Here is a 27,516-nt window from a genome sequence, read left to right on the forward strand (position 1 = left end):
ATTCAAGCAAAAAAGCATGTAATATGGCATAGAACTGTCAGTCACATCTTAGTGTAAACATGTTGCTCCCATTCTTAATGAAAATCTCTGATAGTTAGCAGTTAGCAATGTAAACACGGAGAATATTTAGTCACAGGCTGAATCTCTTACAGAAAATGTGTACTAGCGAACACTTAATTGATACACGAAATAGAAATCCAAATTCAAATTGGCACAGGATATAATGGCCTAGACTGTTGAAACATTGAACAATAGCATTCACTGTAAACAACAATTTACTGAAGGGTTCGATGGATTGGTAGAGGTGGTCAGAGTTATCTACTGCGTAAACAGGTACTCTCTACATGTATTCAACTCAGACGTCTTTTGAGGTGGACAGCGCTGTCCTTGTAAACAAAACAAATATGCAACCACTGTAAACGTTTAAAATGATCAATACTGAAGACGAGAGATAGGCAACACTGTTAAAGGTGTTTTTGTTCAGAGCCTGCACCCTGGCCCAGAAAAAGATTCACTGTCTAGGAAAAATGTTGGCTGTAAACATTTTTCTCAGAATTGTAAACTTTTAGAATTGTAGTCTGCAAGTAGTCACTACATAAGCAGGTCAAATGTAACTATACTGGCACCTCAGTTCCTCAACAACAATCATCTGACCTATACACTTTTCTGTCAGGGAAGTGTCAAAATAGAAATGAATCGACTTTTGACACCATTTCATAGCTCTTCTCTGAGATGTAAACGGTTTCACTGACAGCTGTGAGGGCTGCTGTCATCTTGTAAACAAATCTTGAAAGAGTGTTTATGCTCGTCCTAATATTTGGCAGTGTTGATTATCATCAACAAACAAATGTCTGCCAGAGTGTGACTAGTTCCAATAAATCCAACAGCATGCAAGGAGTCACAATCGCCAAAGAACTAAATAACTCACACACCTAGGTTAGAGGATATAAGGTGTGGTAGGAAAAGGTTCTCTTAATAGAACAAATACGTCAGTGATACACACAATATGACGCCTAGGTGGGCAGTCAAGTTCAAAGCTGTGAGTTCAATTCAAAACAGTTCAAAGGGCAGCACAAAACTTGTCACAAAGGCTTAGAGGAAGCTATATGAGTCAGCGTAAGAGAGAGCTGCAGGATTTAGAGCGACTCTGGAGGCATATGGGGAAAGGTGGTGGGGAGCTTGAAAAGTTCTAAATATCTATGTGTGTGTGGCCCCCTTACACAAGTGTCTCTGTTCTGGACTCAGCTCTGCCCAGCAGAACAAGACGAAGGTGGGCTTGGGCCCGTCTCTGGCAGGACTGCACGGTTCTGTCCACAAAAAACCCATGAACTGGCTGAGATTCATTCGTCACCGTGGGGATATATATTACAAGCAACACAAACCAGTCCAATCCTTTTTTTTGTTCTTCTTTTTTTCACTTTCAGTACAAACTTCAACTTGGGCTCCCAAAGTACTAAACCGGACGTGTGTCCGCACCCACACCACTGAGGTAGAGGAACAATCTTTCACAGCCCTCAAGTTCCCCTAAACAATATGCACCATCAACTTTTTTTTTTTTAAATGTTGCTGTTTTAAATGGAAAACATACGCAACTTAAATCAGCATTTTAACAGGAATCCCTGAACACATAAATGCACCAGGCAATGGTATTTCATGTGTACTCACAGGTTAAAAAAAGCAGTCTATCTAAGCCTTATAAAAGTTCACATATTATGGCTTTCATCTGTCCAATTGCACACAGACCAAAAAAAGGTGGGCTGGATGCTTCTGGAAGGCTTTTTTGTTCACAAGCAAATGGCACCTAAATGAGGACAGGACGTTCTCTGAGGGGGAGGGGAGGGAAGCACGTTGACCAGAGGACTCACAGACCAAAGACACGATATTTAAACAGCCATTAGCAGCAGGTCACTCTTGGTCACATGATGCCTGTCAATCTGTCAATCAATGCCGAGGCTCTTTTTCCCGTTCGCATTCACGTCATTTGCAGCCTAGACCCAGTTAATGCATCACCACCGCCACACAGGGTCCCTATAACATAAAGCACTTTAAACTCTAATGCACTAGTCTCTCAAAACTAACTACCATCTTCTTTGAGCAGCAATCAAATAAAAGCGTTACAAAAAATGTAAACTTTATGACTTGTCTTTTGTTTTTGTTTTTTAAAATGGCACGGCAAAGCTGTGACTTAAGGAAAATCTCATTAGGTCATCATCACAAAAAAAAAATCTTAAGAAAGCTGAATAGCATTGAAAGGGCGCTCAAATAAAAAGAGTCTTTTGTTCTGAAGCTAATATTTTAAGGAGAAATCTGTATCAACACTAAAAAAAAATCTTCCCATATAGGTTAAATTGTGCTAAAAATGACTTTCTGGGTCAGTCTGATAGTCTCTCCTTCTCTTTTTTTCGTTGTCTGTAATTTTTTTCCTGTTTGGCACAAATTTCACTCTTGGTCAGGAGACATAAAGCAAAAGATCTCCACTCAAAACAAAAAAACCTAGCAAGCAAAGAGTTGAGTGTCAGACTCAACTCAACTCAACAGTCAGTGCAGTCAGTGCACTCTGGTTCAGAGAGGGTCTAGCAGGGCTGAGCTTTGCCTCATGTCCCTCAATGAAGCCTCTTCTCCGGGGACCAGGTCCTCCCCATCCCCCCACAGCCCTGCCTCCACTGGAGCCGTCTCTCTCTTCCTCTTCCTCTCTCTCTCTCTCTCTCCACCACCAGCAGAGCTCAGAGCCAAGCCTCCAGCCTCACCAGCCTCCGATTCTCACTGCAGGGAGTAGAGAGAGAGGGAGAAAGAGAGAGAGGGGGAGAAAGAGAGAGAGGGGGAGAAAGAGGGAACGGGGGGGGTCAATTGATCTGCAAATGACCTTTTCCACAATCTGTCACATGTGCCCTGCACATACCTTGGTGAGACACATCCAGAGCTGATGGGTCTATAAGCTCTCTCACACATATACACACACACACACACACACTGGTTTTATGGGTTAATGGGTGCGTTGTAGAGTAGTAGCTTTCTGATAATAGTCCGATAATGGAGCTAAATGAAAGGAATTAAGTGGTGACAAGCGTTGATTGTATTAGTGTTCACCTTTGCAGTAAAGGTTCTGCAGATGACTTAAATAGAAATGTAATGTAATGTTAAAAGCCTTTAAATCAATCTTTTATAAGTTAATTAACATTTTAATTAAAATTTAAATCACATTTCCCTCTATGTACACTCTTCTACTCTCTGGATCAGTGAGATGCAGGGACCTTTGGGTTTTGTCAGTGAAGCAACTTGTGCTCCTCTTAAATGAAGGAACTGATCATGTTGCATTAACACGTCTGGATGCATTACAGAAGTGTTATACTCTGGGAGGACAGTGAGGGAGAGATGGAGAAAGAGAGAGAGAGAGAGATGGATAAAGAGAGAAAGAGGAAGGGGGAGAGATAGAGAGAGAGAGAGAGAGAGAGAGAGAGAGAGAGAGAGAGAGAAAGACGCACTCCAGGCCTACTGATCAGAGGAAGCCAAAGAGGAAGCCACAGATGTGAGAGGATGGGGGGTTGCCATACCGCCAAGTCTCCTGTAGAGAGTGTGTATGTGTGTGTGTATGTGTGGCGTGTGGCGTGTGTGTGTGTGTGTGTGTGTGTGTGTGTGTGTGTGTTTGCGTTTGCGTTTGCGTGTGCATGTGCGTGTATATGTGTGGAATGTATTTGTGTGTGTATATGTGTGGCATGTGTGTGGCATGTGTGTGTGTGTGTATGTGTGGCGTGTGTGTGTGTGTGTATATATGTGAGGCGTGTGTGTGTGGGTGTATGTGTACTGGGGGTAGAGGGGGGGCATTAAACAGCAGATCACGGCTAAGCCCCCAGGGATAACTCTGAGAAGAAACAGACTGAAGCTGAACGGCGAGCTGCGCCGACCGAAACAGACTGAGGCAAATTCCAAACAGAGGAAACAAACTCAGGCTATCGCCGAGCAGCTGAGGGACAGACGACTGGGGCCAGCCCGGATCCACGGAAACAGACTGAGGGGGCTGACGCCTGGCACACTCTGCCCCAGTTTAAAGCAACACCAAAGAGTTTTTTCTACCTTAAAAGAATGTTTCCAAAATCGTTTCAGTGGTTCATCAACTCGTAACAGGGTGAACGGCACTTCTGCATTCGCTTTGCGCCCCTCTATCGGCTATAACCGCACTATGTAAGTTTGCCAGATCGGGTAGCGGATCTGTAGTTCGATGAAATGACACATAAGAAACTACAAATGTGACTTGCATCTGATGTCGCAATACATCGTACTTTCATAAAATCATGCAACATATTCTACCTTGTCTGTGGACATTGTTATTTCCAAAGCTGGATAAACAAATAGTGCGTGCGACAGAGGAAAAGTTCTTTGGTGTTGCTTTAAGCCTGCTCTGGCCATTCCAGGCAAGTTTTCACAAGATGAATGAAATTCCGAGATTGCAAGGCGAACAAGGCCTCCTGCGACCACCCATGAGATGACGAGAGAAGAAACTGGACATTGGGGTGAAATTGAAACTGATTTAGTGTCCCCCTGGTAGAAAGAGCATCTTAAACATTCTGCAAAGCAGAAATGTTGTTTGTGTCCAACAGAACGTATTGACATTTTCAGTGAATCAATTAAAAAACAAACAGTTCTCCGGAGTATGGAAGACTTCAAAATTAAGAGATATACCTGGAGAGGAGGGTTTCACTATACCGTACTGCACTATAAAAATGGATTGATTTCTGCTTTCTAGTGATTTTAGGTCCAGTTTAGGCAAAGTCCTTTTAGGCAAGTCCCTCCACTCGGTGGCCATATAACAACGATTTTTTGGCACTCGTCGGGCATCCTATTCAGCAGAAATGCGCGTGCGCAAGGCTTCACGACACCAATCTTGCTCCAGCGGCGAGATCACAGCACATGATTGGCAAGATGTCTTCACAACACACCATATGATTAGCTCAATGTATTCACATAACACCACATGATTGGCTCAATGTATTCACATGTCGACGTTTTGCCAAAGAAGGGGTGGGATATGTGTAGACAACGGCCATATTGGCGTTACAAACTAACCCCATGCATTTCTATGGATGATTTTTGGAGTGCTGTGTCTCCTCATTAGAAAGTCTCTGGTTTAGGTATGATGGTCACTGCTTGCCCTCAGCCTCAATGATTTCTGACCACTTTGCTGAATTTGTTTCAACCTACCATTTGTTTCAACCTACCATATTTGGGTCTCAGCAGCACCCATGGGGCCAAGTTGAAATCTGACCTGGGGTCATTGCCCATTCCACCACAGCCCTCTCTCCCACTGGCTTACTGTCAGGGGTGTAGTGGTTGAATAAGAGGTGGGTAAACTATTAATTCTGTGATCACGGTAAGGTGGACTGCGTTATTCGGTATCTGATTTTTAGAAAAGGCATTCAGAACATGTTTGATGATGGTAGAGGTTATTGTCCAATGTTTAATACAAAATACAAGTGTATTAAATGGTTCCTAGTGTTGATGAGTGTACATATTGTGATTGTGGATAATGCAGTGTGATTTTTAAATGTTAAAAGATGCAATTGGTGAATAAACTCTTTTGAGAGGTGGATAAACTGTATTTCTGAAATTTCAGAGGTGGGTAAACTGTGTTTACTTGCGTTTAGTCTCCACTACATCCTTGATTAATGTCTCTCTCCACTAGACCTCTGAATTTCGCCTACGAAAAGGAACCAAAGCTGCCATCTTTGCCCATATAAGGAGATCCGGGTGTTAATTGAAGCTAACTAACTATGGCAAGTTGCATTGTAAGTTAGATAAAGTCAAGATCAAAGTTTGCCATCTTGACGTACCACAGATCAGTACCCACTCGAAGGCAGAGGACAAAACTGTGTAGAGCAAAACGTCTGCATTTCCGAATTCTTCATCCCTGTGAGAGTTTAACAGGTGCGATAATTCAAAATCCCCATGTTATTTTCCCATAGGAAACTCTCAAGATACCGGATCTCCTTATTTGGGCAAAGATGGTAGCAAACTTCAGAGGTCCATTAGCATAAAGGCAAAAGCACAAAAAATATTAAAAAGAATATTTATTTTAAGCTATGGCCAAGTCTTCGCTTAAAAATGAGTTAAGCTTGCTCTGCCTTTGCACTAGAAGCCTGGATGGGAGCTTGGTACAACGTAGTAACATCTTTTAAACACTGTTAAGAGTACACATCCCTAGTGTTTTAGTGTGATTTGAAACTCTGAAAGACCTTTTTCTTGGAATTTTGTCCTTTTTGTGTGTTTTCGATGTTCTTGATTGGAGCCATCCTTCTGGTGGCATATCGTTTTCAGGAGGACAGATAGAAAACACCTGTTGTTCCTACTGCCTCCAGATTAATCACTATGTAGTTTTGTGATCCAGGACTTCCAGCAAATAAATAAATAAATAAATAAATATGTAAAACGTACAGCTTTTACAATACACCGTTAGTTAGCCCTTATCAGTGCAAACTATGCTGTTGGTGATGTTCACTAGGTACAAAAAGTATGTTGACTAAAAGTTCTCTGACTAAAAGTTCTCTTTTAGTCAACATACTTTTTCCTTTCTTCCCTTGGTTCACTAATTTTACACAGAACTTTTTACAGCTGCTGAAAGACAGTTACTTTTTCATTCGGTTAAAGGAAGTTATCACCACATTTGAAATGAAACCAATGGTCCTGAATCACACCTCACAGTTTTTCTGTATCATGTCAACTCTGTTGCCATAAAGACAGAGTTTTTTCTTTCTTTTATATTCCATTATTTCACTGAATTTCTACACTCTGGCTTTTGCATTTGCCAACCAAAGGTAAATTATGAAGCCTTTTGTATTTTCTGAAAACTGATCCTTTCAGTGGAGACTCATGATCCAGAAGCTCGTTGCTCGAGGAGTGGTGAGCCAACCAACCAACCAACTCCCTCCAATGCCCGGAAGGCCTATCAGATCAGCAGACAGAAGGGTGTGAAGTGGCGTGCTCCTCACCTTCCTCTGCCTCATCATCATCAGCCTTCTAATCAGCCTAATCATCCTCATCATCATCTGGACGCGTGTGAGGCGGAGTGTACTGAGCAGCTGCCGATGCCCCCGCTTCCACAGCGGTCAGGCACACACACACACACGGTTGCACACATGGCCGCACATTCACGGTTGCACACATGGACACACACACGGTTGCACACATGGACACAGACACAGACACACACACACACACACACACGCACATACACATACACAGACATGGTTGCACAAATGGGCCCACACAGACACACACACGGTTGTTCCCATGAGCGCACACACAAGGGTGCACACATAAACACATACAACAGTAAACACTATGACAGACACACACACAAACACACACACACACACACACACACACACAAACACACACACACACACGCCCACAAATAAATCACACAAACACACAAGGGCCTTGGAGCCACAGAAGCCCCTCGGTGAAATATCTCTCTGTCTATTTCTCTCTCTCTCCTCCACACACACAACCACACTCTCCCTCCCTCTCTCTATCCGTGCGTGGGCAGAGTGGCAGTCTCAGAATAGCACTGCTGCATTGAAAGAGAGAGGGAGTGAGAGGAAGATGGAGAGAGAGAGTATAGCTTCTCTTCATTCTATTTGTCCATCCGTTTGGCATCTTCACTCTTCTTTGCTGTGTTTTGACTATCAAAACAATCATTTAGCCCAGTGCCCTGCCCTCCACCCCAGGAGTAAGGATATATGGTTCTGACTTGTCCAGTCAGCGAATGTAACAAAGACTCAAATTAGCAACTCTGAGCATGCAACATGTTCAGCAGCATGTACAATCAGAAGTGCAATCCTGAGGTCCACATCAAATATAGCGAGCAAAGGAACCTCCTGAATCTGTCTCAAATTGCACGGCAAGATTTGTGTTTTAAGTTCATAGGCGAATGGCAGCTGTGTCTGGCATACCAAAGAACTTCATCTGACAGCGTTTCTATTCATCATGAGTGAGATCTCGGTTACAAAAAGGCCCAGTGTATTCTGGCGCATCCAGAATGACCCCTGCGCCATCCTAAAATACGGTCCCATCAGATCTCACACCTCATGCGGGACCGCGGGAGGATGCTCAGATTAGCATTCAGCCTGCGCCGCTCTAACGCACTGTGCTAACAAGTGCAGTACGGCGGCTCACATCTTTGCGCAACAGCAGCAGCAGCAGCAAGCAGAAGCATGCGCTTGGAAACCGTCTGCCGTACACCGCGAATCGGTAGATGCTGATTGGGGGTGGGGAAGCGAAATGAGAAAGACAAACAAAATGGGAGACCACAGTTCAGGGGGTGCATGGAGAGTGGCAAGGGAGTCTGGCACCTGTGTGCGGGTGGTGCGTCTCACTCTCCCCGTCTTTGTGCTGCAGCTGTAGCCTACTGCAAACACGAAGGCGCATCTTACCTGCGTGGCGCTGGTTGTACTCAGACGGGCAGTTTGATGAAGAGCCTTTGGAAACGGTAGTCACCATGTTGCCTGATGTTGCGTTCATCAACAAGCCTGCAGCAGCAGCCTCGACGGAGGCTGGTGTTAAGTCACAAATAGGAGGAAAAAAAAGTGTTGGTGAAAATAGATGAAAACTGTGAATGTAAACAGCAGAAGGAAATTCAGCAACTGTCGTGGCTCACAAAAGCATTGGCTTTTAATACACCCAAACAAAGCATCACCCTCATCATGGAAAAGCACACTCACTGGTATCATTGAACATGAGCCAATAATTGGCATTAACATCCAAATATCCAAACGAACTCATTTACAGTCACTGAAAAATCTTAGGCAATTATGGCTTCTTCCCAACCCTTTGAAAAATCTGCCTTTTCCCAGTGTGAGAAAATAGCTGGATTTTTAAATTGCGCGTTATTGTCGAGGAAGACAAAGGCTGCTTCACATTTAGGCTAAATTGTCTGTCGCTAGATCATCTGACTGAGTAATGGTACAGGGGGAAACAGCAGAGCTACTTTTCAATACATTTCCTTCTGTTAATTCAAAGTAATCTTTCCATTAGTCGACACAGTGATCCAAAAACATGTGATACATACGCTGAATGAGAGATGCCAATTCACTCACAGATGAGAATCTCCTTAGAACCCAAACTGCTGCACACAGATATTTTCCTTATCGATGCCAATACCGATCCGCGCGCTCCCTCTGTGCTAATAGAGACACAACCGCGCGGAGACGCGAGTAGAACCACTTCAGCAAAGGTCCGCTTCGTTTACATTCATTGGCTGAACACCATGGGTGCTTGCGCACGCTTCCATTTGTTAAGTCCAAATGTAAGAAATTATCAACCAATCGCCGACGCTTTTTATTGCCAAGAGCAGATTTCCATCTTGTGGTGTCATTGGTTTACACCAGAGACCAGCTGCTCAACACCCATGCGTGCGCGCACACACCCCCAAATGTGCAGTAGGCTATAAAATGAATTATGATTTTGAAAGCGACATTGTACGGTAAGCTTTGGCGCAGCATGGTGCTACTAAGGCGCTGGTGTCAGTTTTCACCTCCAGACATCTGTTTCCTGTCATGAAAAGCAACACTTGCCCCTGTTGAAGATGGTGCTTCTAGTTTCCATGGTTACCGTGTCATCCTACATCATCTGATTGTGTGTATGAGCTTAATCAATTTGGAAACTGCCGACAAGGATAAATGAATGATCATGTATAATTGATTCTTGTGGGTAATGAATAGTTTAGCTTTGTTATTGCCCTTTACGACTTGCTTGGTTATAATAAAGGGTTCTACTACAAGCGCATCTGTATGCGTTTTACGTGGGTTAGGCACTGCAAGAGAACTCTCTCCTCATCTAGCCGTCTGCCAAGAGACGTTGAGTGTCATCGGCGTTGCTGTGCGGACCATCACGGCGGTGAACTCAAGTCCTCGTGCACCACACACATACACACACGCACGCACACACTCTTGCGATGACTCAAAGCGACCTCATACACACACACACCGCCATCAGTGCTACTCACATCATATTAGTCATCAGATCTGGCAGTGATGACAGCATGACATCAAGCACTTTGAGCGGCAATAAAACACCCTTTCTTACAAGATGCATTTTTCTTGAAATGTAAAGAACATAGTCTGTAAATTGTTAGGGGTTGCTGTTTCTCTAGTCCCCCCCCCACCCCCCCCACCCCACACACACACACACACACACACACACACACACACACACACCAATAAAGCGCATAGGAAAATCTTTAATATCCTAGTTACTTGACTTACTGCCTTTAACCGCTATGTCTAGCATTTGGGGGGGGATACCTTGTGACTAAAAAAGTATGCCATACCTTTCCCGACTTAAAAAAAATCAAATGATTTGTGATTTGCTCAGCTAGGATCTTAACTTCTGTGAGGAATATTTAAAAGATTCTCTGTGGACAATATGGACAAATAACGTCTTATGGGTAAGTAGGCAAACACTATACTATAATAACATAGGTCACATTAAAAAATAATTTTACATAAAACACTCACTCTAAATCTGTTGAGAGCATTAAAGGCCCACTCCAGGCATTGATTGAGACATACAAATCCATCTTTGTTCCTTAACTTGACATATTGAGAAGTTTTATGCACGTACAAAAAAGTCCTTTCGTGACCATAAAATGGCTTAAATATAGGCTAACTCTACACCTTTTTCTAATGTATAGAACACATGAACTCAGAGTTTATGAGCCAATCTCAGCACAATCTCACTCCCTATTGTCACCTGTGGATGCTTTGGATAACCCAAGTTGATGGAATTGGTTTCTTAGAACAGCAACTTGCATATATAGCGCTTTATCAAGGCACCCAAAGCACTTTACAGTTTAACCTAACTAACATCCACCAAGGGTGCTGCACGGCCGCCATTATGTGCCAGAACGCTCACCACACACCAGCTTAAGGTAGAAAGTGAGGAAGGAAATAAATGAAGCACTTACAGTAGGGGATAATTAGGGGGCCAGATTGAATGAGCCAGGTTGGGAATTTCGCCAGGACACCGGGGAACCCCTTACACTTTGCGATAATGGCCATGGGATTTGTAATGACCACAGTGAGTCAGGACCTTGGTTTACCATCTCATCCTTAGGTTTGGGACATAAGAAACCTAAAATGCTTGATGCTGCCCTTTTGAAACCTACATGGGATCACTGCAGTTCCAAGGTGGAAATACTCAGCACGGCCTTGACTGCTTATTTTGCACCTAATATGCAGTATGGATATGTTAACAAAGTTAAAATCTTGATTTTCACCAGCGGGCCGTCTACCCTCTTGTTAACTGAAGCTTTGTCAGTCTTCTCTCTCTAGTGCAGATGTTGTGAAATCACAGGAGCCACACGTGTCATTCTGAAAAGTAGTTATTTTAATAATATCTTACAATCCTTTATTACGTGACATTTACTTTCAGTTTTGTGTGTTTTTTTTTCTCTTCCCACTGTGACTGTCTTCTGCATCACACGGCCAGACAATCACAGACAAAATAGCTGGGGAAACGGAAAAGTCTGTACAACGCGCGTTCAGGGGGAAAGGATTTCAGGAGAGCCCCTTTTTGCAACGCAACATTAAAACAACACCAGACCGCAGCCAAAGGAAAACCGCACGTCTGATCGGGGAAAATAATAATAATAATAAAAAAAAAAGGAGAGAAACATCAGCTTCTTCACTTGTCTTTTTGTCGAGTCGAGTGTCTACGCTCCCGCCGCTGAAAAGACGAAACATTCACATGGCACTCCAGACTCCGGAGAGTTCTGCTTGTTGTTTTTAAAAGCATGTGGGGCTGGAAATGGCTTCTGCATGGGGGTGGGGGGTTGTGTGTGTGTGTGTGTGTGAGGGGGGGGGGGGGGGGGGGGGCATAATGGGCGCCATTAAGGCAGTAGGCACGAGACGCCTTCCTCCGGTTAACTTGTTGGTGCTTGATTTGTTGTGCTGAAATGTGGGCAACGAGGGCAAAGAGAGACTGTATTTTGTTGTTGTTGTTGTCCTATTGTCGTTTTGATGCTCTGTTGCTGCTTCTCCAGTACTCACTGGTCCCTGTCTGAGGCCGTTCATGGCAGAAGAGAAATGTTGAAATGTTGACTCTACATTCAGGGGGTGGGGGGTGGGGGATAAGAAGTGCAACCAAAATCAAATGGAACTGAAGTTACATCAAAATGGCCTCGTTCATTGTCTCACGTAGCTGCCCCTTGTGCAGTCTGTGGGGTTGGTTCTGTTCCCTACAATTTAGGCAGGGACAAGATTCTCTCCACAGACCTCAACGCTTCTGCAAGTACACTCTCTGCTCTATTGACACCTGATTGAGTTCCACCTGATGTCCACTTCGATGAGACTGACAAAGAGGGGCCGCCAAAGAGAACACCCAGCAAGATGCTCACCTCTGAGTTTCTGGAAGGCATGAGTGTGCACAGGTTTGTGTGTGTGTGTGTGTAAGCACCCACCCACCCCTGTGCTGGGCATTTGTACGGCGAGGTGAGTATTAGAGCTGGTGTTCCTCGCTCGGTGGTCAGTTATACGCTGTCAGTTAGTGTGTGTGCTGGCAGAGCATTGGTGTGTGTGTGTGTGTGTGTGTGTGTGTGTGTGTGTGTATATATGTTAGAGCTGCAGCCCTGGAGAGAATGTTGGACCCATTGTCTTTGGTTCTTATTTGCTGTTGAATACGTGACTTGGGAGGGCGGGGGTTGGGGGTGGGGGTTATTATCAACCAATAAAGGCCACGATGTTAAAGGCTCTGTACCAATCATCTGGCCTGACTGGACAGGAGGAGGCAGGGCAGCAAATCGATGGTAAGCATTACAACTAATAGGTGGGGCATGATGGGGAAAGGGGAGGGGCCTCAGGGACCACTTCCTATTCCACATCCGACCCCACCTCCCACTGCAGATAGAACTCTGTCCAGGAATGTTGCCAGTATTCCACTATTCACCTCTTTCTCTCTTTTTCTTTCTCTCTCTCTCTCTGTCTCTCTCTCTCTCTCTTTCTCTCTGTCACTCTCTTCATCACTGCAGGTCTCGGTCTTCCAGGTATCTGTATTCGAACGTGAACCCTTCCTTCTTCCTCTGGCCCCATTTTTCATAGTCAAAATAAATATATGTGCCCTGCAAGAGAAAGGACACAATGATGAGGGAATGCTGAGAGGAAATCAAAGTGAGGAGTCACCTAAGAAAAGGAACAAAACAGGTGAGAGAGGAAGGAGGACCTGAGAGGAACCATTCCCTTACAACTCAATTGGTTGGGAGTGAAGACACTTATTCCCTTTATATAACTCAATTCATTGGGAGATAAGACACCACGCTTTCCCGTTTGTTCTCAGTAGGGGGGTGATCCAATGAACTCAAAAAACGGTCATACTCCAAAATCGTTTCTTTTTGTTAATTTATTTCCACTTTCAGCAGCAGGGGTAAGAAACGTTTTGGCCTTGCGGCCTACGTCAGTGTCTGGCGGTGCAACCATTTTTTGAGTTAGGACACTTAAAATGTACATAAGATTTTAAAAAGTGAAGGATCACCGCACACTGGTGAATTTTCTTTGCTGGTTTATTTTTCAGTGAATGACGCATTTCGCCAATGCTTCATCAGGTTCACTCAGAGTGCAAAACCAGTAAAGAAAATCCACCAGTGTGCGGTGATCCTTCACGTTTTAAAATCTTATTGACGACTGCACCTCACCAGCACCTGGAAGGCTGTGCATAGGAACTTTATCCTTTTAACTTAAAATGTACATTTTATGTATCTTACCTTCACTTTAATAGGATTGGCACTAAATAGGATTCATGCATTATCATACAACACTAACACTGAATTGAAATTGAAATTTTAAGTTGCTTTAGATACAGAAGTTCAGATAAAGATGCCTGTTAAATGAAGTAAAGTAAGTGTAAAGTCTAGACCCACCTGCTCAAATTCATCCGTGATGGTCTTGGGTTCCTCATGTCGCTGGAACCACATCATGTACTTGGTGTGGAACCTCCAAGACTGCTTCTTAAGGGCCTTGGCCGCCAGATACTGGGCTTTTGTGCCCTGCAACAAAAAACAGACAAACAATGGCAACACTGTCCCACACTACAAAACAATTAATACAGAAATGGGCATGGAAGTTTCCAAAGCCATGTGAATGTATTTGTTTTTTTCCTTCCTTGTAGCGTCAAGTTATGGAACTTATAGACTCCCACACACTGTTTGTCTTGCAATGAGGAAGGTCGAAGGACCAGAACGTTGTTCATTAAAGGTACACTGTGCAAGATTTTCACTTGCACTTAAAATAACCTTAACGAAGCCAATTTGATGGTAAACAAACTTGTAATAGGGGAATCGTTCACCTATTATAGCCATACAGTGTGTCAAGTTATTAAATGAATTCACATATCCATTTGGGATGCAGCAACTGTCATGAAACATCGCACACATACAAAAAAAAACATGCACGCACGCGTTGCAGCTGTAAATCCACAAACCTCTAAGTAGTAGAAGATGAAGAAGAGTGTCTCTGTGGAGAGTCTCTGGTAGAACTCCACGGTGTCCGAGTGGGGTGGGGGCACCTGGTGATGGAAAGGCAGTGTAGGACAGGGGTTCCTCATGAGGTACTGCCTGAAATGGACAACACACACACAGAGAGACTCATTAAAGCACTCCACTACACCGGGGATGTCCAACAAGTGGACCGTGAATGCTCAGTGGTTCCTGGCCAGTCATAGTCTATTTCTATAGCACAGGTTAAAAGAACCTGTGGTTGAACAAAGTGATTTACAAAGGGGAATAAAAAATAATGAGGATAATAATAACAGCAATAATAAATCAATGAAATGTACAGATTTTTTTCTAAAACACAAAACAAACAGCAAAAATTTGCAAGCATTAAACAATGCAGTTAACCAGGATATTCACTATTTTCCTTTATTCAGTGATGGCCCTCTCGAAGCTTCCTGTGACAAAATGGTGGGTCCTGGGTCACTATCAGTTGAAAACCCCTGCACTTCACTACTCAGGTAAACTCAAATGTGAAATCCATTACTGGCCAGATGATGTGTGAGATTTGTGTCTTTTAATAATGCTAGCAGACCACTGTTGCGGTAGGAATAATTTAATAGATTACCAGAAATGAATTGTTCTAGTTCTTTTTTTGTATTAATCTAGCAGTGCTGTGCTTTGTTGACAAAATTAGTGGGCATTTCTCTGATGGTTTGACTGTCACAGCAGCCCGCATTTTACCCCATCAACCCACATCTTCATCTCTGTGACAACGAACCCAAACAGAACAGTCCCCAGAGACACCAGGACCCACATTCAGCTCCCTCACAGATACCATTTTTACAACGGAAAAAAAACCACACACACGCACGCACACACACACACACTAATGGCAGTATATATAAACAATATTGTATTGTACTCTCAAACAAAGGTAACAAAGTCCAAGACAAACCCCTACTTTGTACTGTATTGCAACATTGTATGAAAACTGTAAAGCCCCCACTCAGAACCCTGCTTAGGTCAACAAACCCCAAGGGCAGCCCCTCTTTTAGGCACCTGATCCTCTCGGAGTCAGACGGGTGGGGCATGTGCCCCCAGGCCGACTCCTGCATGGCCTGCTGGTACCCCTGCTCCTTGGACAAGGGCACAGGACCCAGCGGGCACACGCCCAGCGACGGGGGGATGTTCACCTCTGAGTGCGACAGCTGCGGTGCTGTGGGAGCACCAGGGGGCGCCGTAGAGCTGGGGAACATGTCTGAGATGGGCAAAAAGAAAATGGACACAGGTGGTCCAAATAGTATTTCAATGAGGAGAATGTGTGAATGGGTTGTGTGTGCATTTAAATGTGTGTGTGTGTGTGTGTGTGTGTGTGTGTGTGTGTGTGTGTGTGTGGATGTGGATATGCTAGCTTGAATAGGGAGAACACGTACCCCCAGTAAGGTGCAAGCTAGCCATCTCTCCGTCCAGGCCTGACCCCAAAGCTGCCCTTTCAGCCATGGACTTCAGAGAACTCAGAGGTTCCTGTGAGGACAAAACAAAGAGTCAGCAAGTGTGAGTATGTGTGTGTGTTTGTGTGTGTGTGTGTGTGTGTGTGTGTGTACACATGTGTGTGCAAAATTCCAGAATTTAATTGAAACTGGCTTAAATTCCAATCCAAGTGTGTGTGTGTGTGTATATATATATACACACTGTATATGTGTGTGTGTACACATGTGTGTGTGTACGTGTGTGTGTACCTTAATGCCATCCATGACCTGTGTGTAAGAGTGGGGGCCGTTGAGAAGGCTGCCTCCTGCTGGTTTGGCCTCGCTGTATGATGGGGAGGGGCTGCTGGGTGGGAACAGGCTGGACCCTACATCCTTACTGTTAAGATACAAGAGATGCATTCTGGGTAATGTAGTTTTAGAAGTTCTAGAAGGTCTAAGAAGTGGAAATCTGTTCCCAGAGGGTTTCCAGTCGACACGTTCAAAACTAAAGCAGATATTTTGAAATGAAAATGAATCAGACTTTAGCGTAATGCTCTACAAAATGCCAACTTTAAAACTTTCTCTTTGTCCAAAGAAAATAACCATTAGCTCAATGTTTTCTGTGCCACCGGAAATATGCACATGTTTGTTTCTGCAGTTGAAAGGGTCTATAAGCTGTTTAAGACTGACAATAAAGTAATTGCACAACACTTCTAAATTCCATTTGGAACATAACAGGACATTTATGAGCATGAGCAGCCGTGGAGGGTTGCCGGTTCGAGCCCCGACCAGTGGGCCGCGGCTGAAGTGCCCTTGAGCAAGGCACCTAACCCCTCACTGCTCCCCGAGCGCCGCTGTTGAAGCAGGCAGCTCACTGCGCCGGGTTTAGTGTGTGCTTCACCTCACTGTGTGTTCACTGTGTGCTGTTTGTGTTTCACTAATTCACCGATTGGGATAAATGCAGAGACCAAATTTCCCTCACAGGATCAAAAAAGTATATACTTATACTTATACTTACGGCTGAGTTGTTGAGGAGCCCAAGGACGTTGACTGGCTGTTTTGTGATTGGCTGACACTATTAAGGGCGACATCTGATGTGCTTTCAGCAAGCACAGCACTGTAACCTGTAATAAAGAGGAGAGCACGGTGTGAACCGTCTCTGCTTTTAAGACCATCGTTCTCTTTTCTCATTTAATAAATTAACTAAAAACGTATTTTATTACTGCGGACAAAAAACTGGAACTACTTCGTAGGTGTTCAATTATGAAAAATAATTGCTGTTTTAAAGAGCACATCACAATAGGAATAGTAGTGGCATAAGTCAGGGATAATGTATAGAACGCCGGTCATTATTGGGAAAACTAGATGTACCGCAGAGCGGTACAAAATATGACCGCCGCCCAGTCCAGCACATTTTTTCCACAAAAATAAATCACGCTGAAAGGCCTATATGATTCTAACTGTCTCACTAAATTGCATTATCCACACTCAATTCTCACTGGTATCTGCTAGACAACAAGTACCAAAACATGATTAGTTCATAGATTTCACAGGTAAAATTCATTTTATACAACCCCACCCCCATCTTGCCTGTTCATAATTCTGTGTGTGTGTGTACACGTTTATGTTTATGTGTGTGGGTGTGTGTGTGTGTGTGTGTGTGCTTGTGTGTTTACCTGGTATGTGCGTTTGTGCATGTGCATGCATGCGTACATGTGTCTACTGTGTGAGTATGTGTCATACGTATGATTACTGTGAATGTATGTGTGTGCGTGTGTATCTGTTTATGCACATGTGTGCACATGGAATGGGTTAACATGACCCCTGGAGGAAAAAATTGGTCATCCTAGGCCCTACGGTTCTCAAGATATTCACAGAAAACTGTGTCTGCCCTACCCTCCTTTCGGGGGGTCCAGTACAGCGGGGGGGCTACAGATCAAAACCAAAAAAACGATGGTTCCATGCTATCCATGTGGGGTTACATGCCCACCAAGTTTCGTGTACCCCGGTCTTTCAGTGTCCCGGGAATCCTTGAAGGAAATTTGGACATGCGAAAAAGGGGGGGAAAAAAAAAAAAAAAAAAAAAAATCTGACTAAACCTATATGACCGGCGCGGTCATAAGTATTATATATTATATTATGCATTATACGGCTACTTGCCAAAACGAAAAAATAAACTCCACGATATGTCTATTTACACTTATTTGTTACTGTTTCATCGTGGCTTTTGCTGAGAAACAAATAGTTCGCAACACACGCTGAACTTGAATCAAACATTCTTTAGAACACAGCTGATCAACCGTCTGCTTTCACTTTTGAATGAAGTTCCAATGCAAGAAGTGACCGGAATACTTGCGGAGTGATATGATCAGCAGCACAAAACCCGTTGCCATTGACAGCGGTAATTATATGTTTGCAGCGGTAATTACATGAATTTATTTTACCGTAGAACGTTGGGAAATCCCATTCAAGTCAATGGAGTGTTCTGCTAGCATTGTGAAGAGCCGTATAATAATGAAATATAACGAATTGGTCAGACATGCATTATTATGAATGATTGTGTTATTGGTAATTATATGGCTATAGGAGTAAGGGTTGTAAGGAAGCCTAATTGTACAGTCATTCCCATCCCTGTATCTAAACAAAACATGTGTTTCTGCATCAAAACAGAAACTGCAAGTGCATGAGTGCCGGGTGCATGAGTGCCATGACTCACTTGTGCTGCCGTTCTGCTTTTGGACACTAGGGGGCCTGGCGATCGCCGGCAAGCTTCCTGAGTTCCCTCCAGGGGCCGCTCCTCCCGCCAGCGGGGTGGGGGCCACTAGGGGGGGCCCCTGAGCGCCGCTCGTGGAGCCCGGGGCCAGGCTGAGGGAGGTAGGGGCCATGCCCAGGAGGCCCGAGGACACGGAGGTCACCGTCGTCCCGACCACGCTCCCCAAGGGGCTGCCGCTAGCGTTAGCGATCAGGCTGTTGACGATAGCGTTGGCGTTGGAGGCGGCCGCCTGGGCGTAAGGGGCCGGTGTGGAGCCCGAGCCGGCCAACAGCGCCGACATGCTGCTGAGGGACGCCGGCATCCCAGAGTGGCCGAGAACGCCGCTTCCTGGAACGGGGCCCGTGCCCGTGCCAAACCCAGATGACCCGCCCATGCCAGGCACCACAGCGGGCGGCGTTTGAGAATGGCTGCTGGTGGGAGGTGAGGAGCTGGACGAAGAGGGTCTGGGCAACAACCCGCCGCCGGGGCTGGAGGCGTTGCTAGTGACTGCGGCGGTGGCGGGGGAGGTCGTCGTGGAGACAGCGGCAGCAGCAGCAGCAGCAGCAGCAGCAGCGGCGGCGGCAGCAGCGGCGGCACTCTTGGCCGCCTGCTGGTACTGCACGTGCCCCTGCGTGGCGGAGCTGTAGCTGCCCGAGACGGGGAGGCCTCCTGCCGGGACTCCGCTCCCGGAAACCGCGCCGCCGCCGCTGCCGCTGACGGCGGCGGTGATGGTTGCCATGGAGACCATCGAGGAGGAGGACGAGGAAGTCCCCAAGGACGCAGACGACGACGAAGATGAGCAGGAGGAGGAGGAGGAAGAGGAAGAGGAGGAGGAGGAAGAGGAAGACAATGAAGGGTTCCCGTTCTTCACCGGTGACTGAAAATGACCAGAATCGATAGAGAGAGTGGGAAGACTTGAGTGAATGGGAAGCAAATTACATAAACATCCTGTCTTGAAAACAATGTTTTACTGTCAACACTCTACCTGCCAGCCAGAAGCTTTTATTTGTTTAAAAAAAAAAACAAATAAAATTAAAAAAGACTTGAATGACGTACTGTACATCAAAACGGTCTTTAAAATGACACCACATTGTGCTGAAATATTCAACACATTTTCCTCCGTGAACAATAAATGGATTCTCAGGGACAGGGACTGGAGGATTCAGCGCGGTGTCATTGCTGAGTGGCCAGGCGCTGGCCAAGAGCTGGAGGCGGGGTGCTTACCTGGCTGACCTCGCTGTCTGTGGAGCGGCCGCGTTTCTTGTCATCCTCAGAGTTCTCCTGTCAGAAACAGACAGAACGGAGAAAATGAAGAAAAACAAATCTCACTAAACCATAGGCCACGAGTTGCCACAGGCCACCAACTTGGGACACGTGTGCACACAATCATAGCACACGTCTTGTCCTGTTTTTCACACATGCATATTCATAACCAACACGCGCTCTAATCGACTCACACATCTCTTTAAATCATCCACTCTTTTGGACACACACCTGCATACACATACACAGTACAACAACATCAACAACAACACATTGCTTTTCAAAGCATCCAAAGTGATTTACAGTGATGGGGGGAAACTCACTAACCACCAGGAACATGTAGCACCCACCTGGGTGATGCACGGCAGCCATGCACGGTGCACAGAACGCTTACCACACACCAGACGCTCACAGCTCAAGCTCATTCTGCTTTCATTTTTTCATGATATTCATGATGTTTACCTTTCAGGTCTTGTTACACTCTATTCAGTGGTACAGTATTCTTAAGGGGCAGAGGCTAAATGCTCTTCTGCCAGACTGAATCATTCACTGCACTCATCTCAGCCCATGCATACGCAATCAAACTGTAGACTAGAGAAGCACAGTTCTAACCAAGGTTTTCATTTCAAAGCAGTCAGCTACAAATCTGTGACCTGCACTCAATGACTAAATCACACACAAACCGACTCTTTCTGTCTCTCTCTCTCTCGCTCACACACACATACTAATACACAAAGACAAGCATTATCACACAAGCACACAACATACAAGGACAACACACATACATAGACAGAACCATGCATGTATACACACACACACACACACACACACACACACACACTCAAGATAAGTGCACATCCGTTTGCACACAAACACACACACACACACTGAGACACATGCACACTCAGACACACACACAGACAGACACGCTTACACAGACACACACACGCACACATGCTGGCGTGCACACACACACACACACACACTCAATCAGACACACACACAGACAGACACACGTGCACAGACACACACACGCACACATGCTGGCGTGCACACACACACACACACACTCAATCAGACACACACACAGACAGACACACGTGCACAGACACGCGTGCACAGACTCAGACACACTCATGCAGACATGGACACACACACACGCACTCAGACACACACAGACACACACACTCAGACACTCATGCACACACACGCACACGCACACACATTTTACATTTACATTTCCGCACACAGACACATACACTCAGGCACACTCATGCAAACTCATGCACACACAGGCACACACTCATGCAGACACACACACAGAGAGTGAGTGCCCACCATGACGCAGGTGGCGGGTGAGGGAGGCGTGGGCGAGGAGGAGGTGGAGGTGGTGGGCGTGCTGCTGGAGTGCTGCTGGAACAGCTCATCATCCATGGTGGAGTTGCCCGGGGGAGAAGTGGCCACCAGAGTCTGGGCTGTGGACGGACAAGAGAGAGGGAGAGAGAGAGAGGGAGAGAGAGAGAGGAAGAGAGAGAGAGAGAGAGAGGGAGAGAGAGAAAGAAAGAAACAAAGAAACAAATAAAGAAAAAGAAAGAAAGATAGAAAGATAGAAAGGGAAAGACAGACAGATAGAAAAAAAGTGTCATGAAAGCGCAATTATGATTAAAGCACACATTTTCAAACTTACAGCAAAGCCAACCATCTACATAAGCACTCTAACACACTCACACTCACACACGCACACACACACACACTTACGGATTTCCTCCAGGTCCAAGTCGTCGTAGAGGAACTCGTTCTCCTCAAAGTCGGGGTCCTGACAGGAGTCCAGGTAGTAGTCCACGTCATCCTTGATCTTGCGGATGGAGTCCACCTGTATGGAGTCATTGTCCAGCATGCGCAGGATGGTCTCCAACATGAGAATGTGGTGGCGATGCCTCTCGATCATCCGCTTCAGTTCGTCTATCCGCTCCTGTTTCTGCATGTTAGGGGGGGACACGGTGAGAGGGAGAGGGAGAGATGGAGACACAGAGAGAGAGAGAGAGAGGGAGAGAGGGAGAGAGAGACAGAGACAGAGACAGATAGATACATAGTGTCAGGTGGAGATAAAAAAAAGATAAACGACAACCTTTACAGTGTGTCCTATCCCAACACATCTCTATGTTTACCAATCAAGAGCTTTCATTGATGTTAGATCACACAGGGAGTCCATGCATGTGCATTATTGCCACCTGAATGCATGGATTTCACTATGCAGACTGTTTCCGTGGCTGACATCCGTAATGTAACACTTAAGACTTATGATGAGGTGTAAAATATTTTTGTCATATCATTCTAATATCTGTTTACCAAAGCATAATTGTTGCACGTTTGGGAGTTTTTATTATTTGCTAGTTATGTTTTGCAAGAGCTCCCTAGATTTTTGAAGCAATCTGCATTTCTAATTGAATCAAGATGCCGTCTCTGCCATAATGGCTCCTTTGTGGCATCGGTTTCCACGTTGGGGCCCTCAATGCGACAGCGTCTGAACCTCTGGTAGAGGACTTGTCACATCACAGCACACAAACTTCCCAGCATTACGTCCCACGAGTGCAGTGTGCACAGCCGTTAGATGGTAAAAGTTTTGGAATCCGGGAAACTGAAAATAAGCTTGTTACTGCTGCTGTGGCATCCTGCTTCGCATGGCATGAGAGAGAACAGGAAAGGCAGGCCCTTAAAAAATTTAAAAGAAAGGAGAGCAAGACAGACAGAGAGAGAGAGAGAGAGAGAGAGAGAGAGAATACAGTGGTGGTGGTGATGTGGGTCTGTACCTCTTTGTCTCCTTTCTTCTTGCGTGTCTGGACAGAGAGCGACTCCACCTCGCTCTCAAACTGGTCCACTTGCATATTCAAAGTGTCTATTGTGTTCTGTGGAACCAAAGGGAGGCAAGCCAAAGGTGAAGCGGGTGGGGTGGGGGTATTATTCATCAGCGCACATCATTAAGACACCACTTCACCCTGCACACACCCAGTGCAAGCAATATATGGAAATCAAAGCAAATGACCACTTGACAACTTCCCTTCTCACTTCATTACTGATTACATCTTCTCCAAGTCGGAGCGACACCTTTCTTTTCCCATCACACAAGACAAGACAGAGAGGTCTTTCTTTGAGTCAAGATTACACTAAACTCCAGTTCAGAGGAGCGGGTAGGACGGTCCAAACACTCACCGTAAGCCACTGGCCTACTTCCTCCTTCTCCTTCTGGGCAGGGTCCACCTTCAGCGCCAGACCTAAGCCTTCTTTGGAGTACGCCTTGGTCTTGGTCTCCCGCTCCACTATCTTAAAGCGCTCCATTTGCTGAGGAGGAGACACAGCCCATAAGAGTGCAGTTGGCAAAGTGGCTGTTTAGTTATTTAAACTGCCACATTAGTATTTACTCATGCAATTCATCATATCTCATATCTCAAATCATATCTCTCTCTGCTTAACAGAGAACATTATCACCATTGTCACATAAGCTCAACATTTGAAAATGTATTAAGTAAACTTTTGGTAACAGGTATAATCACTGCTAGTGATGCCTAGTATAGATGAACAGACAGACAGACAGACAATGAGATGGACAGAGAGAGAGAGAGAGAGAGGAGAGAAGAGAGAGAGAGATTGTATGTTTGTGTATGTGTGTGGGTGTATGTGTGTGTATTTACCGTTTCAATGAGCTTGCGGTTCTCCACTAGCTGCCGTTTGTCTTTGATCTCGTTGGAGGCCACCCAGGTTTTAATCTGGTCACGGAGCCTCTGCAGAACCAGGACAAAAGAGGAAAAGGAAAGTAAACACGAGAGAGAGAGAGAGAGAGAGAGAGAGAGAGAGAGAGAGAGAGAGAGAGAGAGAGAGAGAGAGAGAGAGAGAGAGAGAGAGAGAGAGAGAGAGAGAGAGAGAGAGAGAGAGAGAGAGAGAGAGAGAGGTGAAGTGACGAGACCTGCTCGTACAACTCCATTCCGTGGAAACATGCCCTAAGCATTCAAGCACGCTGGCCAGTCATACTCATATACACACACAGCTTGGGTAGCAGTTGGTTTTCATGGTAACCCAAACGATCATAAACCTTGGAGTTCACTGACCTCTGTGAACTTGAAAGACAGGAGAAGCCATATCTGACTCATATATCAACACCTCTCACCTGTAACTTCTTGATCTCCTTCTTGAGGTCAGCTTCATATTTCTCTTTCTGATTTGCGTTAGCTGCATTGTGAAGCTGTTGGGGGAAAAAAAAGAGAAAGTTAGTGTCCACCACTCACTAGTCCACATGTTTTAATTAATGAATGAAATGTAATGAACATCTGACTGCCACAAGTACTTCAAGTTTATTTAATCAACCTCCCCGTGTTTTGTTTATAAAGCCTAAAAATGGAGTGAGTACACTGAATACAACTTTCACATGTTTTCTATGAATATGAGTACGCTGTCCCTGTCCAAGCAAAACTCTCCATCTATAAATGTCATTTTCAAGAAGGTGAAAAAATCTGTGGGTGAGCAATTTGCATAAATACAGAGTAATGTCACAATAAAAGCGACGGCCACATAACTGCAATGCAGTCTACTTCAGCGCAATTGTTTTGAGTTCAACATACATTTCAGTGGTCCACAAAATATGCAGTGTATTGCACTCTCCAAGTCTACATTAAAGGAAAACTCCAGCAATGTTTCACATAGATCTCTGTTTCCCAAAGGTCACTGAGTACTGTAGGTAGGAAAAGATCGGTGCTACCTAGCTCGAGTTGCTGCAGCCAGGCAACTACAGTGCTACACTCTGGGAGCATCTTTAAAATCATGCCGACAGTACTCGATGACTTTAAGAAACAAGAGTTTTCCTTTAAATCAAATGACCGGTCCAAATCATCCCTCCCCCAGCGGTCTACCTCCCATTTACCGCATATTCAAGGTTGTTGTTATTTGAAGGGGTGTTATGATTGGTTGGATAATTATCCCCTATATATTCCTGCATTAATGTGGAACTCAATCAAATACTTGTACAGATGTAAAGGTAGTGTTTTTGTCAGTTAATGTATTAAACAAACAACCAAAAAGACCTTCTGCCAGATGTCTTCAAACTGCTCCACTCCTTCCGCCACTTTTTTCAGACATCGATCTATTTCACCTGAAGGACAACCAGTCGAAAAAGCAAAGAAAGGAGAGAGAGAGAGAGAGAAAAATGCATACGTTGTTACTGAAGCACCTAAGAAGCCATCGCTGGCACCTCCCAATCCACTCTGGTGTGGGCTGACCAGTACAGGGACTTCTTGAGGAGATGATATGCTCCTCTGTGCACATGTGCGTGCATTGAAGACGTGCGTTATTGACGCGCGGCCGGTCACAATTGTTGGGAAGCACACGACACCCCCCGCATGCCACATGGATGACGCAATTCTCGTCACACGTCCTGTGCGCGGGACACAGACGCATGACTATACCAGGCCTACTGGATTAAATGGGGTCTGAACACTATACAAAACACAACATTTACAGTACAGTTATTTTAGGATCTAGTGCTTTCAAAGATGTTAATACAGAACAGACCTATGTGTGGGAGGCTATGAGTAAGGGTAAGGGTGCAATGATTTTATGCCTCCTAGTCCTCCCATGTTATTCAGCAGTAGACTTTGGAGATCATGGAAACCTTTTTTTTACCTTGAAGTTTTCTCTTGTCCGCCATGGCTTCTGTACTAAGATGCTGTCTTCATGCCTTCTCGTCTACGGGAAAGGTGTTGAGATTACTGAGATTGCATAGGTGCATGACTTTGCTAACACATACAATATTTTCACTTAATGACCCAGTGTGACCACATGCTATAAAACTGTCTCTGCTCTGATCATGTTTGCTATTTTAAACAGAACATCAGAATTTAGTCCTATACAGTGCTCTGTAGTAAAACATGAATCATGTTCAAAAGGTACAACATGAAGTGCACGTCACAAAAGAGATGCCACAAACATAGCTTTCAAATGAATTAGGCAATAGGGCTGTAACGTTTAATGGCACTTCCAGTGAAACACAATTCCTGATTGCTTTTGGAGATTACTTCTGTGGGCCAACTAGTCAGAAAACCCTGTCACAAACAAAATGCCAATCTTCCCAAGTGTCAAATTTCTCAATGGAACATTTTCACCAGTAAAAAGTTTTTAAATATCCTGGATCTGTAACCCCAGTTGAGGAGGAGAAAAGTTTCTGAATATGAATCTCATCAACAATTGCTTTAGTTAAATACTTCAGAATAAATAAAATAGATTCCTGTCCAAAACCACGTCATACTGGAATGCCCCGATGCCCATACTACTCCACAAGGTCTGGAGGCTGAGAGATACCGGAGCATCTGTTGAACAAGGGCAACTGGAATATAACCACTGCTTCCCTAGCGACTGGGCTACTAAGTACGCTGCTATAATCTGTTTTTTCTAACAATGGAATTTAAAACCCCAAATGAAAGAAGTACAGGTTTCAGGGTGAGTGTAACAAACAGGCAGCCCACACTGCCTGGCAGAAGTGTTGAACTGTCACAAACATTGTGACTAAAGTCCCCTGTAAGTTATTTTGCTAACGTGTCTGACATAATACGAACAGTAAGCTACATGTGTATCACATTACCTGAAATAGGCATGTTAACAATACTTCAATGACGTTAAAGAACAATTATTATGGTCGTATAAAGCGTGAACCAGCAAGCTGAGATGACAAATTGCCAAATCATTCCAGAATTGTTATGTGTGAATCCAAGCCATGAAATAACAAGAATGCTACGTTCTTCTATAAGATTAATGAACGCAGGATATTTTACACTTTTATGTAGTGTCTCGTAGCCCGCTATCACTACAAATAAAAGGCGACCGGCTGCCTGCCTGCGGTCCACACTGAGTAGGAACAGGGAATTTGCAGGCGCGTGTATCCAACGCAGTTCCCTCGGGAAGTGATCCTTTTACCTGGCTGGTCACGGGCTCTTCTCTTTTCTCTATTGCACCTCTTGCTCCGATATGAATGGGCCTGCCTTTGAAGGTATTTCTTTATTTTCTATATACCTACTTGCCAAACAATCACTCCGTGTATCCAAGATGGCTACCAGGAACACCTCCTCCGCGGCAGCGCTGATGGTCGGTAGGCCCGCCTCACTAAATTCCGATTGGACGTTCAGGGAAATGTTTTAACATTCACTGGAGGACACAGTCCGTCTGTCTGAGGGCCCAGGTTGACAGCTTCCGTGGAGTTCGCATAGTGGTTGGTTCACTTTGAAAGGTGAAAGGGAAACCGGGAGCTTTTGGTCATGTTTTGGTGTGTAAATCTTCCAACGTGGTCGTAAGTAAATTAGAGTATATAAATATATACAAATTCAAACAAAAAGAGCAACTCAGCATAACAGGCCAGTCTCATGGGGTTCCACACAACTAAAAGGGATGGGCACAGGTCACACATTTTGTGCAGTAAAATTGAAGCACTTACGCATAACAGCCTAATAATGTGAATATAACCAGAGCATATCACTCATCCTTATCTGACCACCTTGCCTCTCAGCCCACAATTGTTG

The 27,516-nt window shown here is 44.8% G+C and overlaps 1 protein-coding gene and 1 long non-coding RNA gene across 8 annotated transcripts; both read right to left on the bottom strand.

Annotated features, from left to right (window-relative positions):
* Positions 1-53: 53 nt before the first annotated feature.
* Positions 54-9,469, bottom strand: LOC121696336. 2 transcript variants are annotated; one of them, XR_006026289.1, is made up of 3 exons: positions 9,062-9,469; positions 8,427-8,546; positions 54-2,763 (listed from the first exon to the last, which is right to left on the bottom strand). It is a non-coding gene; the product is annotated as an uncharacterized LOC121696336 (long non-coding RNA). The 2 variants fall into 2 exon arrangements; XR_006026288.1 differs by having other exon boundaries at positions 9,090-9,467.
* Positions 9,470-11,361: 1,892 nt separating this feature from the next.
* cnot3b (CCR4-NOT transcription complex, subunit 3b) lies at positions 11,362-27,126 on the bottom strand. Of its 6 annotated transcripts, none has more exons than XM_042077732.1 (18): positions 27,018-27,126; positions 25,631-25,693; positions 25,024-25,100; positions 24,123-24,197; positions 23,650-23,739; positions 23,171-23,299; positions 22,771-22,866; positions 21,719-21,938; positions 21,299-21,435; positions 19,922-19,978; positions 18,662-19,574; positions 16,964-17,069; positions 16,216-16,342; positions 15,910-16,000; positions 15,509-15,734; positions 14,464-14,596; positions 13,904-14,029; positions 11,362-13,108 (listed from the first exon to the last, which is right to left on the bottom strand). In XM_042077732.1, exons 2-18 carry the CDS (start codon positions 25,653-25,655, stop codon positions 13,010-13,012), a joined length of 2,727 nt encoding a protein of 908 aa, XP_041933666.1. In that variant the 5' UTR covers positions 25,656-25,693; positions 27,018-27,126; the 3' UTR covers positions 11,362-13,009. The 6 variants fall into 6 exon arrangements, with proteins under 6 accessions (XP_041933666.1, XP_041933670.1, XP_041933668.1 ...); XM_042077736.1 differs by having other exon boundaries at positions 15,536-15,734; positions 25,033-25,100; positions 26,918-27,075; XM_042077734.1 differs by having other exon boundaries at positions 25,033-25,100; positions 26,918-27,075.
* Between the last annotated feature and the right edge of the window lie 390 nt (positions 27,127-27,516).

This window comes from Alosa sapidissima, chromosome 21, assembly GCF_018492685.1.
Source record: "Alosa sapidissima isolate fAloSap1 chromosome 21, fAloSap1.pri, whole genome shotgun sequence".
In the NCBI taxonomy this organism is placed as follows: domain Eukaryota; kingdom Metazoa; phylum Chordata; class Actinopteri; order Clupeiformes; family Clupeidae; genus Alosa; species Alosa sapidissima.